Source organism: Vanessa tameamea, chromosome 12 (assembly GCF_037043105.1).
Source record: "Vanessa tameamea isolate UH-Manoa-2023 chromosome 12, ilVanTame1 primary haplotype, whole genome shotgun sequence".
NCBI classification, from domain to species: domain Eukaryota; kingdom Metazoa; phylum Arthropoda; class Insecta; order Lepidoptera; family Nymphalidae; genus Vanessa; species Vanessa tameamea.
This window is the reverse complement of record NC_087320.1, coordinates 10,243,659-10,260,718: the sequence shown is the minus strand read 5'-3', so window position 1 is coordinate 10,260,718 and position 17,060 is coordinate 10,243,659. Positions and strand designations below refer to the sequence as shown.

The window sequence follows — 17,060 nt, the reverse complement described above, 5'->3', positions numbered from 1 at the left end:
AGCCATATTGAGAGTAATAGATGTATTGTTGATGTCACTTCTAGGAATATGATTGTTTTTCAAAGTACAATAATTTTGAGTAGTTTTATTGAATATTTATGAGTGATATTATGAATTTGAACTAGAGTTGGAAATATTATTTTAGAACAGTTTGTATTGAATTGTATTTTTTTTTTTAATTTGTTTTTGATTATTCTAATAAAATTTATCCTAATGTTAAATATAAATAATTGATAAATGTATACTTGATAAATGTAGAACTTTAATAACTTATTGCATATCAAAGAATTATTTTTTGCGTTTACGAATATCACATCCAAACGTCATTAAACAGAATAAAGAAGTTTTTCTTTAGGTATTTTAATTTAACCAGTCATCAAACATCAATACCTTATATATTGTATTGCTTAGTTCTGATTTTAAATTTGGATATGGTTTTTTTTTTAAATAAAACTTGGCTTTGGAACCGCCTATGAAATTCCTGATTTTTAAAAGTTTATTTACAAATTGAACAGAGCACTTAAGATGAACGAAGAGTGACCGCTTTGCGATACATTGTACAACTTTTTTAATAAATAGCTTCAACTTTTATAATAAACAGCAAGGAATGATGAATGTCTGACAATGATTACGTACACGGACACACCACACATCCACAAAATAAAGTGAGCAGATATAAACAACATTCATAGATTTAAATTAACAAAATTAAATAAAAAAACGTTCTACAGATAACTTTTTTCTTCATTTAAGTAAAAAATAATACATTTTTGACCTTGAATTGACATTACACAATTGGTTTAGATCATTATGAAGAGTAAATACTATATAATGTCTATAGACGTAGAAGTCCACTTACTATTAAGTGTCATTTTTTGGACATAGAAAACAGACGGAGTACTTTCTAAGATAAAAAAGCGTTTTAAACTTCTTATATCAACAGAAGGATTTCACCTTTAGAAATAATTCTTAGCATTAAGTTGGGGGAGACGGCCGAATGTTTCCTTTTAATTAAATTGGTTAAGTGAGACAATTGTTACGAATTGTGCCGTTAATAAAGATACTCCAATTGGTCACTAAAATGTTAAGTAATAAGTAGTACTTCTTTGATATTATCTGAAATATTTAAAAAAATGTTAATTTCAATAATTATTTAATTTCTGGTGTGCTTAATCGATACAATATCCTCATAATTTGGCAACAATTATATTTTATATTGATGTAGAAAACTCTGTTGACACGTCAGGCGCACGTCCAACGGCTTTAAGAGCTTTCCAACTCAGGGCTTCTGCTAACAATTTCTACTGACTGAAGTTTTTGTTGGTACATTTTGGAACCTTATGACCTGCTGCCGAACAAGCTAGTAACTAGACCGCCAAGTCCAATTCTTCATATAATTAATTATTTATAAAATAGGTTTTACAAAATTAAGTGTTGCTTGTCATTGTATGGTCATTATATAAAATAAATCTTCTAAAATATTTTACCCTCGTCATATTGTTTGTTAAACTAATTTTGGTAGAAAATTTATATTTTTTATTTATTTTAATATGACGCGGGTTTCTTTATCGTAATTTGCATTCTATGCTAATACAGTAGCTTTATTCGCTTGAATTTATTTGGAGTCCTTTGAACTCGAAACTCTAAATTTCAAATATAGTGAAAATATTCAACATTAGATTGAGTTATCAAATGTAACCAAGGTGTATTTCCTGTAAAAACATTTCGTATCATGTAAAACTATTCGTTAGAATAATCACTATTGACTAATAATAATTATAACATTTAAAGTTCAATTGTTAAAATAGCGTATCACCTTAAGTTGGTTCTCGACATTCGACGGTGATTTCGAGAGATACGAAGTAAGCTCTTACAAAATATGTGCAGCTATGACAGTTTTATTCTATATTATTATTACGAGTAGGTATATATTTTTTTATATTATCAATAAAGATAATTTAAAAAAATGCACGTGAAAAGATAGAAACGCTTAGCGCCAAAATGTTAGTTTTGGGATGAGGTTTAAAGTTTTTAGTTATGATACGTGTTTTGATTTTTTTTTATACTATTGTTCCTGACACTAAACGCTAAACGTGTATATTTTTCGCAAAACTGTTATAATAATTTGACATTTAACTTTTTATCGTGACTATTTATATATCTTCGAAATAAAGTGATTCTAATGATATTATTACGATATTAGGCAAAGACATTTATTATTTAACGAATGAAACAATATTTTTTAATTATGATGATAGTTGTCGTTAAAGCTAGTATAAAATAAACTAGGTCTCTGCGTTGTTTTGAGTAGGATTGTATATATGTTTACTATATGTAAGTACTATAGAAAATAGTGATAATCATAAATCATACAGTCAAATGCAATATTTAACGAAGTCTTGCAACTAACAATAAATACAAATCTGTCACAAAGGACATTTCTCTCAATATTCTGATCAAATGTTATGCGAATATATACAGAGTAAAATAAGTCAGACAATTTTATTTATGGTGTATAAACTTATTGATTCGTTGTATAATATTTTCTTATATTTCGGTGGTTTATTTAGTAGGACACTAAAAGTTGTACTAAAAAGTAATAGTAGGTACGCGTGTAGTTTTGTATTTGGTGGTTGATATTTACTTGGGAAAGGTTCCGCAACACTACTATCTCCAAAATATACATTTATCATATTAAAATCTAAAACTCACCGTACCTATAACCTACTCCAATGGAAGTTGGAAAAAAGATAAAAAAAAACCTTATTTACGTATTTTATGCGATTTGCTAAAAGTTTAAAAGTAAAAGATTTGATAAAAGTTTATGACTAATATATATTTATTTATAATACAACACTATTACACTTAAATATGATAATTAGTTTTCGACCAATGATATCAAATTTGCTGTCAAATGTTGTTTATTGCGAAATAACGCAAAAAAGGCAGTTAAGAATACATGAATACATTCATATAACGCAGTTTTATTTTACCAATTAAAATGTATTACTCGTGAAATTGATTTCTCAGCTTAGAGCTTCCCCTACATACATTTTCTTCCCAAGCGAGGCCAGTTGAAATGAGCTTTTGCCGCTCAACATTATCGCCATTTTTTAAATTTGTTTATAAATATTATACTGCATTACATTCATACATTCATATTTTTGATATATTATTTAAAATAGGTAGGCAAATTGGCCGATGGGTTACTTGGCATGGTAAGTGGTCACAATAGCCCATAGACAGTGGCAATGTAAGAAATATCACATACATCGTGCGCCATCAACTTTTGGAAAAAAGACGTAACCTTTGTATTAAAAATTACACTGGCTCACTCACCCTTCAAACCAGAACATAACTATAATATGAGTTGATATGTATGGCAGTTGAATATGTGACATGTGAACATTTCGTTCAAAACGTTTGCTCTATATATATATATTAGTCTGTATTTGTACCTAATAGGCAGGCGCGTGCGATTGTTGACCCCTGTATTTAAAAGTGTCGTTTGTCTAAGAATTGGTGTGCCACTGATCGCGATTGCTATGCCTCTATGATATGATATATATTAGTTTGCGGCCTACATATCGATATCAGGGGTAGCCAACAGTTTTAATGTCCAAAAATAATTTTCACATTTATTTTTAAGGAACAGTTTAATTTTAAAATATAAGTTATCTTTAATAAAATAACTTAAGCTGTTTCATTTTTAGCTTAATTCGGTTATAAATAATTATTAGCGAATTTTGTGTTGGAAACGAAACTGACATCCAATAATGTGTCAAAAATGGACCTTGAAATTTAGTTATGAAATCAAAAGGTTTTGTTACTGTTAAACCGATTATCATAAAAGTTGCCACATATGTCTATATGTCCAAGGAGAAGATTTTTCTTAAAAAAAAGTAATGTAACCTCTTAACATCGCACCGCTGCGTCAACGTGGGTTGGTGAATACTCGTAGCAGATTATCTTCAATCAAGTCCAGTGTTCCTCATGTTTTCCTTCACCGCTGAGCACGAGATGAATTGACATTATCATCACATTCATAGCGATGACGACATACCACTCATCCGATCGCCCAGTAAAATCCTTGAGATTATTTATATTTTGAACATAATATATTATTTGGTAAACTAATATAACTAAAAGCTTATTAAACTACAAACAAATAACCTATTCACAGTCCGAAAGGATGTAAAATATTTACAGTTATGTATAGCACTACTCTTGCTATAACATATATGCTTTTTTACGACTTATCTCTGGAAATGTACGCAGACTTGACAAGTATATAAAGTATTTTAAAAGAATTCCTAAGTTTACGTTGAAAATCATAAAGAAGTACTGACAATTTTTTTGAAATACCTACATTTATTTTTGTCCTATTGTATTAATTTTATTGTGGTATTGCAAATCTTGTTGAGGTTACGGGTTTATACCACATGTCGGGCCCCTAAGTAATAAAGATACAGTACGAGTATAATGTTCATATAATTTATATATGTTTTTATTACATAATATGATAATATTAATTTAAAAAAAATGGATTTTAAAGCTATTTCTTTTACTAAATATAATAGGTTTAATTAAATGTGTTTAATGGCAAGAAATGTTGTTTAACCCTGTGGCCCTAGAATTCGGTGCGTACGCAGGCTGCGTGCGCGCATATTTATTGCTATCTCGGCGACGGGACGCGCAATCGTTGCGGCGCGGGCGGGCCGCGCTACCCCTATCTACGTCACGAAGGTAGTGCTAATTTTTATTATGAGCTTTTTTTTGTGTTATTACTATTTATCTATTGTAGTTTTCGAGTATAAAGTTAATATAAGTTTCTTTTTTCTTTAATGAAGTAATCTATTTGTTATATTATAAGTTAAATACAGTCTTAAATTATATCAGTGTTGAATACAAACATCAGATGTTGTGAGTCATAATATTAGATTCATATATGAACAATATTATAATTTATATTCTAAATCATTTTTTTTAATTAAATCGTAAATTCGCTATAATACGTGCTCGAATTTGCTCATAAAACTGTGCAGAATTTGTGCGTAAAAATATTTTACCAACTTACTATTTAAATTTTCGGATTGTAAGTTATAAAAACATAAAAAAAAACTATTTTGACAAAAAAGTCACGTTAAAGTCTTCAGAGAGTTAAATATACTTTGCTGTTCTAAAATCGTTCGTTAATCTGATCGTGAACTCTCTTCGGTCGTGACAGATTTCCATGCATCTGTTTGAGAGACTTCTTGGAGACACTTTTGCACTGTAATATATCCTTCCCAGTTAGGTTATCTGTATTGAGAATGGCTGCACTTGTCAATTAATCCATTGTAGGTTAGTGTCCGATTTAAAAAACCAATACCATTCATTTAAACATTATTTTGTATCATTACTAAATACAAAATTATGTTTCATTTTCGTTCGTAAACTTTTTCTCTATAACTAAAGAAGAGGTACTAATCATAACAAATTATCTTCGTTTGAAGCTTTCAGATGTTAGTTTTGTGTAAGGAGAAATTCATGTCAATTTTTAAATTCAAAATATATTTTATTCAAGCAATTATTAGAAGAATATTTTGTACTATTTATTCCCTTGAAATTTTGTATATTAAGCCACAATGGGTGGCGTGCGACATCAGAATATAATTGCTTATAAAAAAAAAGTGGCATTGCGACGCGTACCACTTTAGGTATTGCTCTATAGAAATAATATCATTATTAACCATTACAAAGCGTATTACTAACCATTCATAATATATATCAATTCAACACCGATACATTCCAAACATTAAATCAATTCAAAGGTTAACTGTCCAAATCTCAATATAAAATAGGTGAGAATTCCTTTGAGACAATTGGCCTATCTGTTGCTAAAATAAATTATTTAGGCGCCAATTGATTCTGACAAGTTTATTCAGACAGATGTTTGAGTTGAATTTAAAAAGGTTAGTGGGACGCGTTTATAGTATGAGATACGTTTAGGACATTAGTGTTACATTTAATTGAGTGATACAATTTCTCCTAGATGTTCTAATTCTTTTATGGTCATACTACAATGTAGACAATTGTAGTATGACCATAATAGTTTCATTATGAGTATCTAACCGACGACCTTGTGTTTAAATCTAAAGCATTAAGCTATTGAGTGTTACTGTAGAGGAACAGGCTACACTTCCGTGCCTCGGAGAGAATGTTATGTCAATAGTATCACGGATATTAAAGATAAGAAGTTTCTCAAATTAATGAAATACTAATTGTCGTCCGCGACTTCGCTTGCGTTTTAGAAGTTAGTCGTCAAGTTCAAGTTTGCTTTAGACAGACAGATAGACGGACAGAATTACTTTCGCATATATAAAATTAGTATAAATAACCAGAATCCGCTATGGAGCTTAACAACGCGTTTGATTATTTATTTTTAAAAAATTTGTGTTTTTTTTAAAACTAGTGTTTTGGTTATTTTTTTAATAATCATAATAATTAATATTTAATTTATTATACAACATATTACTATAAATCTATTATATGTTATTGAATTATATTCCTAGGCAGCATGTGGCAGGCAAAACTCGCTTGTCTGGCACTGCTGGTGCTGCCAGCTGTTGCCAAGGATCTAGCAGACAACAAAGAAGAGGAACTTCCTCAAGCTCAAGAATCAGATCTCATAAACTACGATGATTATAATCCATTTGGAGAAGATGAAAATGGTATGATACTGTTTAATTTAATTGAAATAATAATATAATCTTCAAGTAATAACAGACAAAATATAGATTGTACATATATATTTTATATCAGTACTCAGATAAGTGAAATTTCAGTCCATCAATATATTAAAAATAGTTAATGTATAAATCTTAATCGCGTGAAATGGTGGCAAGAATGCTAGCAGCATTTCCCCGTTGAATCGCAAAATAGTATATTATATATTAATCCATTGCAGGTTAGTGTGAAAGATTACCATAATAACAACCCCCAGTGTGAAACTTTTAGACGTTCGTTTTGTGTAAGGAGTAGTCCATGACAATTTTTAAATATTTTTTATATGTATAGGTATTATGTTTCCGATTCTATTTTAATTACGAAGTCAATCAAATAAACTTTATTTATTATTTGCAGCTATAATTGCTGAACGGGACTTCAGAGGGTCAACAACTGGTATGTAATTTTAATTGCCTATATATCTACTGTTTTACTTCGATTTTTTTTCGTCTGTAACTTCATTACTCGTAATATCAATGTTCTTTTGGGCGAGATATTAGTACTTTATTATTTAATGTAAGATTTACTTTAGTGTCCAGTTTCTGAAGTGCCTACATACATACATTAGCAGCCTGTAAATTTCCCACTGCTGGGCTAAGGCCTCCTCTCCCTTTGAGGAGAAGGCTTGCAGCGTATTCCACCACGCTGCTCCAATGCGGGTTGGTGGAATACACATGTCGCAGAATTTCGTTGAAATTAGACACATGCAGGTTTCCTCAGGATGTTTTCCTTCATCGCCGAGCACGAGATGAATTATAAACACACATTAAGCACATGAAATTCAGTGGTGCTTGCCTGGGTTTGAACCTGAAATCATCGGTTAAGATGCACGCGTTCTAACCACTGGGTCATCACGGCTCTCTGTTAAGTGCTTGTCATAGTCTAAATACAATGCGCTCATTGGTCGCCTATTGCGTCATCTTTAGCTATAGACCAATTACAAGTCAGATTAAAGTAAAGTTTGTTAATTTGCGAAGCGTTTAAGAAGTCAGAGTTAAGTAAATATACGTTTTAAAACGTCTTCCTTTTTGCTTTTTTATTTTCAGCCAAACGAACTTAAGTTATCAACGAATTAAAATATAACTTTGTTTTAGCTACCCCTGGTTACCGACGACCATTGCCACAAGTAAATAGAGGTACGAAATAAAGCAACTTTTTTTTTAAATATTTTGTTTTATTTGTATTTTAAAGTAAAACAGTAATGCTATGTATGAATTTAAGAGCAGTATTCATTATTGGGTATATATTTCAACAAATATTTCCTTTTTAGCACCAGTAAGCCGATGCTTCGATATGGGACGGTCATTTACAGACGGTGAAACTTGGAAGAGAGACAATTGCACTCTTTGCCAGTGTTATGGCAACCGCGTTAATTGTTCAGTTCTACCATCCTGTCTCTCAAGTAAGATTCTTAAAAATAAAGTATTCAAAAGTTATTCTTAACGTGAAGATAATTTAGTACAATTAAAAAAAAAAAAACTAAGCACTTCAAAAGAAAGCGTTATAAAATTACTAACGCCCTCAACCTCATTTATAAATTTTGAACTTCAGTAGGTGTTTAATTTAAACACTAATTTGTCTTTTTCTAAAATACGTTGATTTGATATTCAAAAGAAGAACACACAGCATTGTTTAATTAACCACGTCTTAAATAACTTTTGAAGCTAAAATCGATTTCGAATCGATAATCGATTAATATTACATTTGCACCATTATAAGTCATATTCATTTCAGCACCAACTACAAGTCGTCCTCTTCCACCACCACCGCCAGCCGTTGCCGCTCAACCAACGGTTCCAGTTAGAGGTTTTTCAGGTGAACCGGGTGTTGATGGCCCGCCCGGCCCGCCAGGTGTACCCGGAGTGAATGGTGTACCTGGTAGCCCTGGAATACCAGGACCTGTTGGACCGATGCCTGATGTAAATTTTAATACATAATTTCCTTTATGGTCAACAAGTTCATTTTAATTCAGGATATATTTGATAAACAATAAGTGCTAACATAAAAGTTTTTTATTGTTTTTTTAAATAAATAAGTGGAGAAAGTAAAGGTATCATTAAAATGTTTTAGGTGAATGCATACCTAGCCCAGTTAGCAGCTGCTGCTGGCGGGGATAAGGGCCCCGCGTTCGACCCGTACCATTACATGCAGGCTTCTGTAGGTTCTCCGGGAATTAGAGGAATACCAGGTAGGATAATAGTAGTTTTATTTAATGTTAGCAATAATAATTGTTTTCTGCACTTCCGGAACGCACTGCACGTTTATTTATAAGTTTTATTGAGTTTAATATTTGTAATTTTCATTAATTGTTAGTTGAGATATAAAGCTATATACATTAATTATAACATTTATTTAGGTCCACAAGGCCCACCTGGACCTCAAGGTTTTCAAGGCCCAAGAGGGGAACCTGGTGAACCTGGGCTTGCGGGACAACCGGGGCCACCTGGAGAAAGAGGACCGCAGGGTTTACCAGGAAAAGATGTAAATGAAAACTATTGTTTTTTGCATACCACTACTACTTTTAATTATAAAAAGTACAAGGAAAAACTCATTATTCTTTTCTAAAGGGCACTCCTGGTGAAGATGGGGAACCTGGTCCAGTAGGAGTGGCCGGACAGCCGGGTCCACGTGGTATTCCGGGAGTACCAGGACTTCAAGGATTAAAGGGTCATCGTGGTTTCGATGGAAAAGATGGCGCAAAGGGTGAACAAGGGCTAACCGGAGAAAAGGGCCCAACTGGTTTACCTGGACAAATGGGGCCAGCGGGACTTATCGTAAGTTTTATTGTGTAATAAAAAAATTTTTTGATTTATACAATAACATTATCTACATTCATAAAATATTTGTCCTCCGACCAACTGTTATGTATTATAAGTGGTGGCCATTAGGTTGAAACAGGGATGAAGAATGGATGGAATACAAATAGCGTGGGATGAATGGAATTAGAATGGTAATAGGGCAAGACCGAAGAAAGACGTACATATGATGGTAAAAAGTAAAAGGAATTTGACTATAGGTGTAGAGACCGAGAAAATGTACGGGATAATAATAGTGTTTTTTGACCCTAATAGGGTTTTATATGATTCTCATAATATTACGTGTTTTTTTGTGTTCTATTATTTATTAGGTGGTTTTTTGACGTAATATTTATCTCTGCTAATATAACTGTTCGTTTATTATACAGGGTCCCGTAGGGCCGAGGGGTGAAAGAGGTCGAGAGGGGCCTCCTGGTACTCCAGGCATGCGCGGTGTTGATGGAGCGCCTGGACCACCAGGTCTTATGGTACTGATATTTTTATTAACTATATTATTTAGACATCAATATTTGGAAAAGAGAGCAACATACCAAAATATTATGATTATTTTAATGAAACAGTTATATAATTGTTATATTTTTTTATAAGGGTAATGTTGGAAAAACTGGTTCTCCTGGGTTTCCTGGATCACCTGGATTGAAAGGCGAACAAGGACTTAATGGACCTAAAGGCAGTCAAGGTATGCAAGGCCCACGTGGTGAACCCGGTCGCCCTGGTCAGTCCGGAGAAGTAGGTCCAACAGGACTAGCGGGACGAGACGGAATACCCGGTGAGAAAGGAATTCAAGGTCAAGCTGGTGCAGCAGGACCTCAAGGTTTTCCAGGACCAAGAGGTACTCCTGGTGTCGCTGGCGATCCTGGAATACCAGGTGCTAAAGGCATGCCGGTAATAATATTTTTGTTATATATTCTTTATGGTAGTAGATATTTTGTATTAAATCATTTAAAACTAAATTATAATTGTGTTTATCTAACATCACTATTTTTAAAATATTATTTACAGGGGCAACCAGGGGAAAGGGGAACAAAAGGTGACTCAGGTATAAGAGGAGAAACTGGATCTCCGGGACCAAGGGGCTTACCGGGAAGTATTGGACCAGAAGGAAAAAGAGGAAAACGGGGTTTACGTGGACCAGCCGGAAATGTAGGTCCTCAAGGTGAAAGAGGCTTACAAGGGCTAAGAGGACTACCTGGTATCGACGGTCCTTCGGGTATGAAAGGTCAAGCAGGTGATAGAGGAAGCGTTGGTCTTCCGGGACCTAAAGGTAGTACTGGTGATGCTGGAAGACCAGGTCCTCAGGGACTCACTGGAGCAAGAGGCATAATGGGTAGACCAGGAATAACTGGAAAGTCGGGACCTCCTGGAGAAAGAGGTATACCTGGTGCGGATGGAAGGCCTGGCGAGCAAGGATTACAGGGCTTGCAAGGACCACCTGGCTTAATAGGCAGCCCGGGAGAAAGAGGATTGCAGGCAAGAATATACTGTGTTTATCACTATTAACATTTTTGGCTGATAATTTTCATTATATAATCGATATACTTTTTGAAGCATGTAATGAAAGTGTAAAATATACATACATGGTAATAAAATATTATTTCAACTTAAAGAAAAACTTCTGTCACGCCATTCTGAAACACTAGGCAAACTATTACAGATATAATTTTAGTACCGTTAGGTATTTATAGAGATTTATTATATAACCTGTTAAAGTATGTTATTACTTCATAAATAATTATTTTAGGGAGAGCCAGGTAAAGATGGTGAAATCGGACAGCCCGGGTCTATAGGACCTAAAGGAGATGCAGGGCGAGATGGTAGCCCTGGCGTTCAAGGTCCGCAAGGCCCTGTGGGTACTACAGGTGAACGAGGTCCTACAGGACCACCTGGACCCACGGGTTTTCCTGTAAGTACATGCACTATTTTCTATATACTGTATGTATGAAAATGTTTCTGAAATATATATGATAAATAATAAATGTTTGTAAAATTTTAACTGCTTGATTTTGCTGTAGGGTATGCCTGGATCTGCTGGTTTACCAGGATCTGCTGGAAAAGATGGCGAGCCAGGAGTGTCTGGTCCTGCTGGACCTCCCGGACCTATTGGACCACGTGGTGAAAGAGGCTTTTCAGGCGAAAGAGGTATCCCAGGTCAACCTGGTACGTCTGGTGAAAAAGGCGAAACTGGAGCTCAAGGGCTAGATGGACTACCGGCACGTATTATAAATATAAGGCTATTATATTTTATTATAATACTTATAATTGAGGGATAAAACTAATTATTTATTATATTACTTTAGGGCCCTGAAGGACCAAGAGGGAGTAAAGGTCATCCAGGCCCGATTGGTGCGATGGGAATGCCTGGACCACGTGGTTTAACTGGTTTCGCTGGTGAGAAGGGAGATAGAGGATCAGCTGGTCCACAAGGCCCTGAGGGACCGCAAGGTAAGATTTGGTAATTTTTTATCCCTTTGATCACTTCTTATTATAAATATTTAATTTTTACACATAATGTTTAATCATCATTTAATATCCATTTCTTTTAAGTTCGTACATATTCATAATTCATGATTTATTTTTCTTACTACATTTAAACAAGAAAGTTTATTATATTGACATAATTTGCAGGTCGCCAGGGTGAACAAGGACCGCAGGGCCCCGTAGGACCAATCGGACCACCGGGAGAACCAGCCGAGAGAGGAGAGCCCGGAACTCCAGGCGTACCAGGAGAACCAGGTGCACCCGGTTCAACGGGAGATCGTGGTCAGCCCGGAATACAAGGAAATCCTGGTTTATCTGGACCACCGGGTCTAACCGGCATGCCAGGATTAAAGGGTGATCGGGGCTATGCAGGTGCTAAAGGTCAGCAAGGAGCTACCGGAAATCCAGGTAAATTTGACTTTTATAGATAATTATTTTTAATCACACAAGATACGAAAAACAATAAAATATTTAATTCTTAATTGTAAAGGATTATCTGGAGAACCTGGACAAAGAGGGTTCCCTGGCCAAGTAGGAGCCAAAGGAACACGAGGCGACCAGGGTGCTAAGGGAGATATAGGACATGCTGGATTGCAAGGAAGACCAGGAGAACTAGGTCCACCAGTGAGTGTCAATGTAGATTTTAATTCGATACAGACTAGTAAAAAACATATATAATTATAATGATCCAATTCATAATTAATATATATACACATCTTTACACTTTGAATTTATAGGGTCCACAAGGTAGCCTAGGAGCAACGGGTTCACCCGGTATTCCAGGTGCTAAAGGGTCAACTGGTGATACTGGACGATCGGGTCCTCCGGGACTTCAAGGCATAACTGGACCACAGGGACCTGAGGGACCAAAGGGTGAAAGAGGTAGTGAAGGAGAGGTTGGGCCGCAGGGACCGCCTGGCTCTCCGGGTTCACCTGGAGAACGGGGTCCAAGTGGCTTACAAGGAATGGTTGGAGCTCCTGGACATCAGGGACTAAGGGGCATACAGGTAATAAATAATTTCCGACTATTATTATGACGGTGATTAGTTCTTTAAACATTATGTTTAATTGCCAAAATGAATTTAAATACTAAGAAGACGTTTACTTTTTTTCGTTTATCTACTCAATATGTTTTGTAACATATTAATTAACAAAAAAAGTTTCATGTCTTAATGTTATTCATAGGGTGAAAGTGGTATGCCAGGGAAACCTGGTGCTGATGGAGCACCGGGTCCTATTGGAGCAACTGGACTTCAAGGACCTTCAGGACCTATGGGAGAGCCAGGACCAGAAGGCCGCCCAGGAAAACTTGGTCAGCCTGGTATACCAGGACGACCAGGAGACAAGGGACCGATTGGACAACCAGGACAATCAGGACCACCTGGTCCACCGGGATTACAGGTTGATTGAATATGATGATTAAGAAAATTAAAAAATATACGTAAATAAAAATTGTATATTTGTATGGTGTAATTGTTTTACTAAGGGCTCACCTGGTTCTTCTGGTCCACCTGGACCAACTGGAGAAAGAGGACCCAGAGGCGAATCTGGACCTCCTGGTGTCGATGGCCCTCAGGGTCCTGCTGGGAAACAAGGGCTACCTGGCGTAGATGGTCTAAAGGGTGAACGTGGCGAAGCAGGAGTTGATGGAGCTAAGGGTCATGCAGGTATACCTGGCCTACCAGGTATGGTAGGTGCTCCTGGACGAGCTGGTGACAGGGGTCTTCCAGGATCAATTGGACCACCCGGAAAAGATGGAGAATCGGGACCAAGAGGTAAAAACATTACTATTAAATATGATTTTATATTATTAATCAAATTTCTATTATTAATATAATCTAATCTAATAAAAAAACATTATATATTTGTATAAAAAAAATCTTAAATCCTAACACTAACATTTTTGGGACAAAGATATGATAATGTATATTAAAAAAAAAAACAAGTTTATGTTAGAGGAGGTGATTTCCAACAAAAAATCTTTCTACATCATGGTCATAACTTACTTGCATAAAAAGTGATAAACTTTTTTGGTTTTTTTTTCAAATAAACTACCGATTTTTTTACAATTTCATGAATACAGAAAAAAGTTGATAAAAAACAACAAAACAAAAGGTGTTTTATTATGACTAGATAATGTATCATTACAAAAAAAAAGAAATGCAGCTTTGGGTACCAAATTTAAAAAGCAATTCATTTTTTCCCCTCAATTTTGAAGCATTACAAAAAATTACTACTCACTTTGAGAGCACCTGTGAAAAAAAAATGTACTACGGAAAAGTGACCGTGTAATTAATAAAATTGCAGATTGAATGCTGATTTAAATGAGTTATAACACTTTAGTGTCAGACTTCTAGTTCAGGTTTTATGCAAGTTTTTTTCATATGAAGGAGCAAATTTGTTAGAAAGGAAAATTTGAATAAAAATTATGTAGTAATTAAAAAACCATCTTGAAAAAAAAGAACAACAATTAGTATGAGTTGATAATTTTGTTAAATTAAATTTTTACAGTAAATGTTCAAAATTCCTGCCTCTAACCATTATGCACAATCTGCACCGCCTAATAATATTGGTAATCGTAATCGCCGGAAAGCACGCATTTTTTTAATGCTTCAAAATTGAAGGGAAAAAATGAATTGCTTTTTAAATTTGGTACCCAGAGCTGTAATTCATTTTTTTTGTAATGATACATTATCTAGTCATAATAAAACAACTTTTGTTTTGTTGTTTTTATCAACTTTTTTCTGTATTCATGAAAATGTAAAAAAATCGGTATCATCACTTTTTATGCAATTAAGTTATGACCATGCTGTAGAAAGATTTTTGTTGGAAATCACCTCCTCTATCACCCTGATTCGTTTGATCCACGATATTTGGGCAATCCTGTATAATAAACATTGTAATTTAAAATTCCAAAGTAATGTCGGGTAGATAATATTCAAATTAAAATAATAGGTCCACCTGGTCGTGACGGAAATCCTGGACCACTTGGTCCAAGTGGTCCACCTGGTGGTCGTGGATCTCCAGGGGAACCTGGACGTCATGGCACCCCAGGACCAGCTGGTCCACCTGGCCCGCCTGGCCCACCGGGAGAAGGTTTAGCTTACGATGCCGCTGCTATCGCTGCTATGTTACAACAAGGTACATATGACTCATTAAGCTCAATAAGCTTAACAATCTATGTAGCTAATATCAACAAATTGTATGACTTGACTGCAGTAGTTAAATGAAGTCATAAAATAGACCTTTTAAATATTATTTGATATGTCTACTGGGGTTATTGAAAACGCTAAAAATATATTAATTTATTAATACTAAAAAACACATCGATTTATAGGATCAATCAAAGGACCAGACCCATTAGGTGACGATCCCAACAGTATGCCACCACGTTTCTTCAAAGATGACATGAGCCCAGAAGAAAGAAAGAAAATTGTCATGAAAGCATACGAAAGACTAAAAGTATCTCTCGATAAATTTTTAAAACCCGACGGTTCGAAGGAAGCACCAGCAAAAACATGCGGTGATATTAAATATCACCACCCTGAATTCACGAGTGGTATGTTCATGTTTTATAATACTGTTTTACTTTGTAACTAAATCGAATTTGAAACTTATGGACATCAATATTAATGACCCAATTCGATATTACTTTATCCAACTAATATATACAGAAGTGTAATAAATTATTCTTTATTGATATCCAAAGATTGTTGTATTAAGTAGATACTGCCTATGAATTTTACAATGATAAACGTCCAATATTTCAGGTCAGTATTGGATTGATCCCAACGGTGGAGACTACAACGATGCTATATTGGTACATTGTGATATGGCAACTAGTGCAAGCTGCGTGTTCCCTAAACCAATGATGTCAGAAGATCTCACGCATACTGGCAGAAATGAAGCATGGCTTAGCGAAATCGATAACGGATTTACGGTAACATTATACCACATCAAAAACTGAACTAAAACAATACGAGTTACTCTTACTTGTAATATTATTCTACAATTATTTGCTAATTACTTAAACGAGTAAAATTATAATTATAAATGAAAAGGTTAAATTAGTTGTCATAAACAACTACCTGAAATTTTCATAATTTGTATATTTATTCTACCAATATTGTTAAAATTATCCTATCATTCAAATATAATTGGACAGAGATGACAGCATATGACTAAAGTTGAGTTTACCAAAAAGTTCTTATACATAGAAGTTGTTATGCTATTTCCCATAAATTAATTTTACAATTGTAATAAATTTTAAAGGATTGAGATATGATAGGAAAACTGGTTTCCAAGGCCAATAACTCGTTAATAAAATATGCATGACATTACAGATTTCTTACAAAGCCGATAACAGTCAGCTGACATACCTCCAGCTTTTATCTATGAGAGCAGTTCAGAATGTGACACTACACTGCCGCAATACGGTCGGATATTATGATCCAGCGACCAGAAATTATAAACACGGGTTGAAATTACTTGCGTTTAACGATGCGGAGATTCTACCAAAAGCTAACAACAGGCTGAGATATAAGGCTTTATTGGATGAATGTCAGGTAAGCGAAACATCACTGATGAATTTCGATCAGTGTCAGCTATTTGTATGAAATCTATAAAATGGAATCTGTTGCAGCATAAAAAACAAGAATGGGCGAAAACGATATTGCAATACGAAACGGATAAGCCCGGGCGTCTGCCGCTCCTGGACGTCGCCGTGCGTGACGTCGGCAGACACGACCAAATGTTCAGGATCGAAATGGGCCTTGCCTGTTTTAGTTAAAAGGAAATTTCCATCGACAATGGTTATAATATAGATTTTATAGAAATTTAGTAAAATTTTTTGTCACTATTATTTTTAAATATTTTTTTATACAATTTATAACTAGCCAGATTAGCATTTTTAATAAAAAATAGTATTTCCTAGTAAAAACTTATGTAGTTAAGATATTATCGTTAAAAGATTCACGTATGTTTGTTTAAAATTTATTG

At 34.4% G+C, this 17,060-nt stretch overlaps 1 protein-coding gene across 1 annotated transcript; it reads left to right on the top strand.

Annotated features, from left to right (window-relative positions):
* Positions 1 to 4,685: 4,685 nt before the first annotated feature.
* LOC113393066 (fibril-forming collagen alpha chain-like) lies at positions 4,686 to 16,922 on the top strand. The gene is made up of 25 exons (XM_026629759.2): positions 4,686 to 4,746; positions 6,555 to 6,713; positions 7,126 to 7,164; positions 7,863 to 7,904; positions 8,039 to 8,170; positions 8,503 to 8,687; positions 8,839 to 8,956; positions 9,125 to 9,249; positions 9,336 to 9,542; positions 9,953 to 10,051; positions 10,173 to 10,469; positions 10,587 to 11,054; positions 11,326 to 11,487; positions 11,597 to 11,794; positions 11,882 to 12,026; positions 12,210 to 12,470; positions 12,553 to 12,686; positions 12,800 to 13,069; positions 13,248 to 13,463; positions 13,549 to 13,837; positions 15,018 to 15,203; positions 15,400 to 15,621; positions 15,833 to 16,002; positions 16,406 to 16,627; positions 16,705 to 16,922. Exons 2-25 carry the CDS (start codon positions 6,560 to 6,562, stop codon positions 16,849 to 16,851), a joined length of 4,488 nt encoding a protein of 1,495 aa, XP_026485544.2. The 5' UTR covers positions 4,686 to 4,746; positions 6,555 to 6,559; the 3' UTR covers positions 16,852 to 16,922.
* The last annotated feature ends 138 nt before the right edge of the window (positions 16,923 to 17,060 follow it).

What these genes read in the sequence shown, in the direction of transcription:
- LOC113393066 (XM_026629759.2), top strand. Translation starts at nt 6,560, where the DNA reads ATGTGGCAGGCAAAACTCGCTTGTCTGGCACTGCTGGTGCTGCCAGCT. An exon ending in GGGAATTAGAGGAATACCAG is followed by an intron (nt 8,957 to 9,124) that starts GTAGGATAATAG and finishes ACATTTATTTAG; the next exon opens with GTCCACAAGGCCCACCTGGA. An exon ending in TGGAGAATCGGGACCAAGAG is followed by an intron (nt 13,838 to 15,017) that starts GTAAAAACATTA and finishes TTAAAATAATAG; the next exon opens with GTCCACCTGGTCGTGACGGA.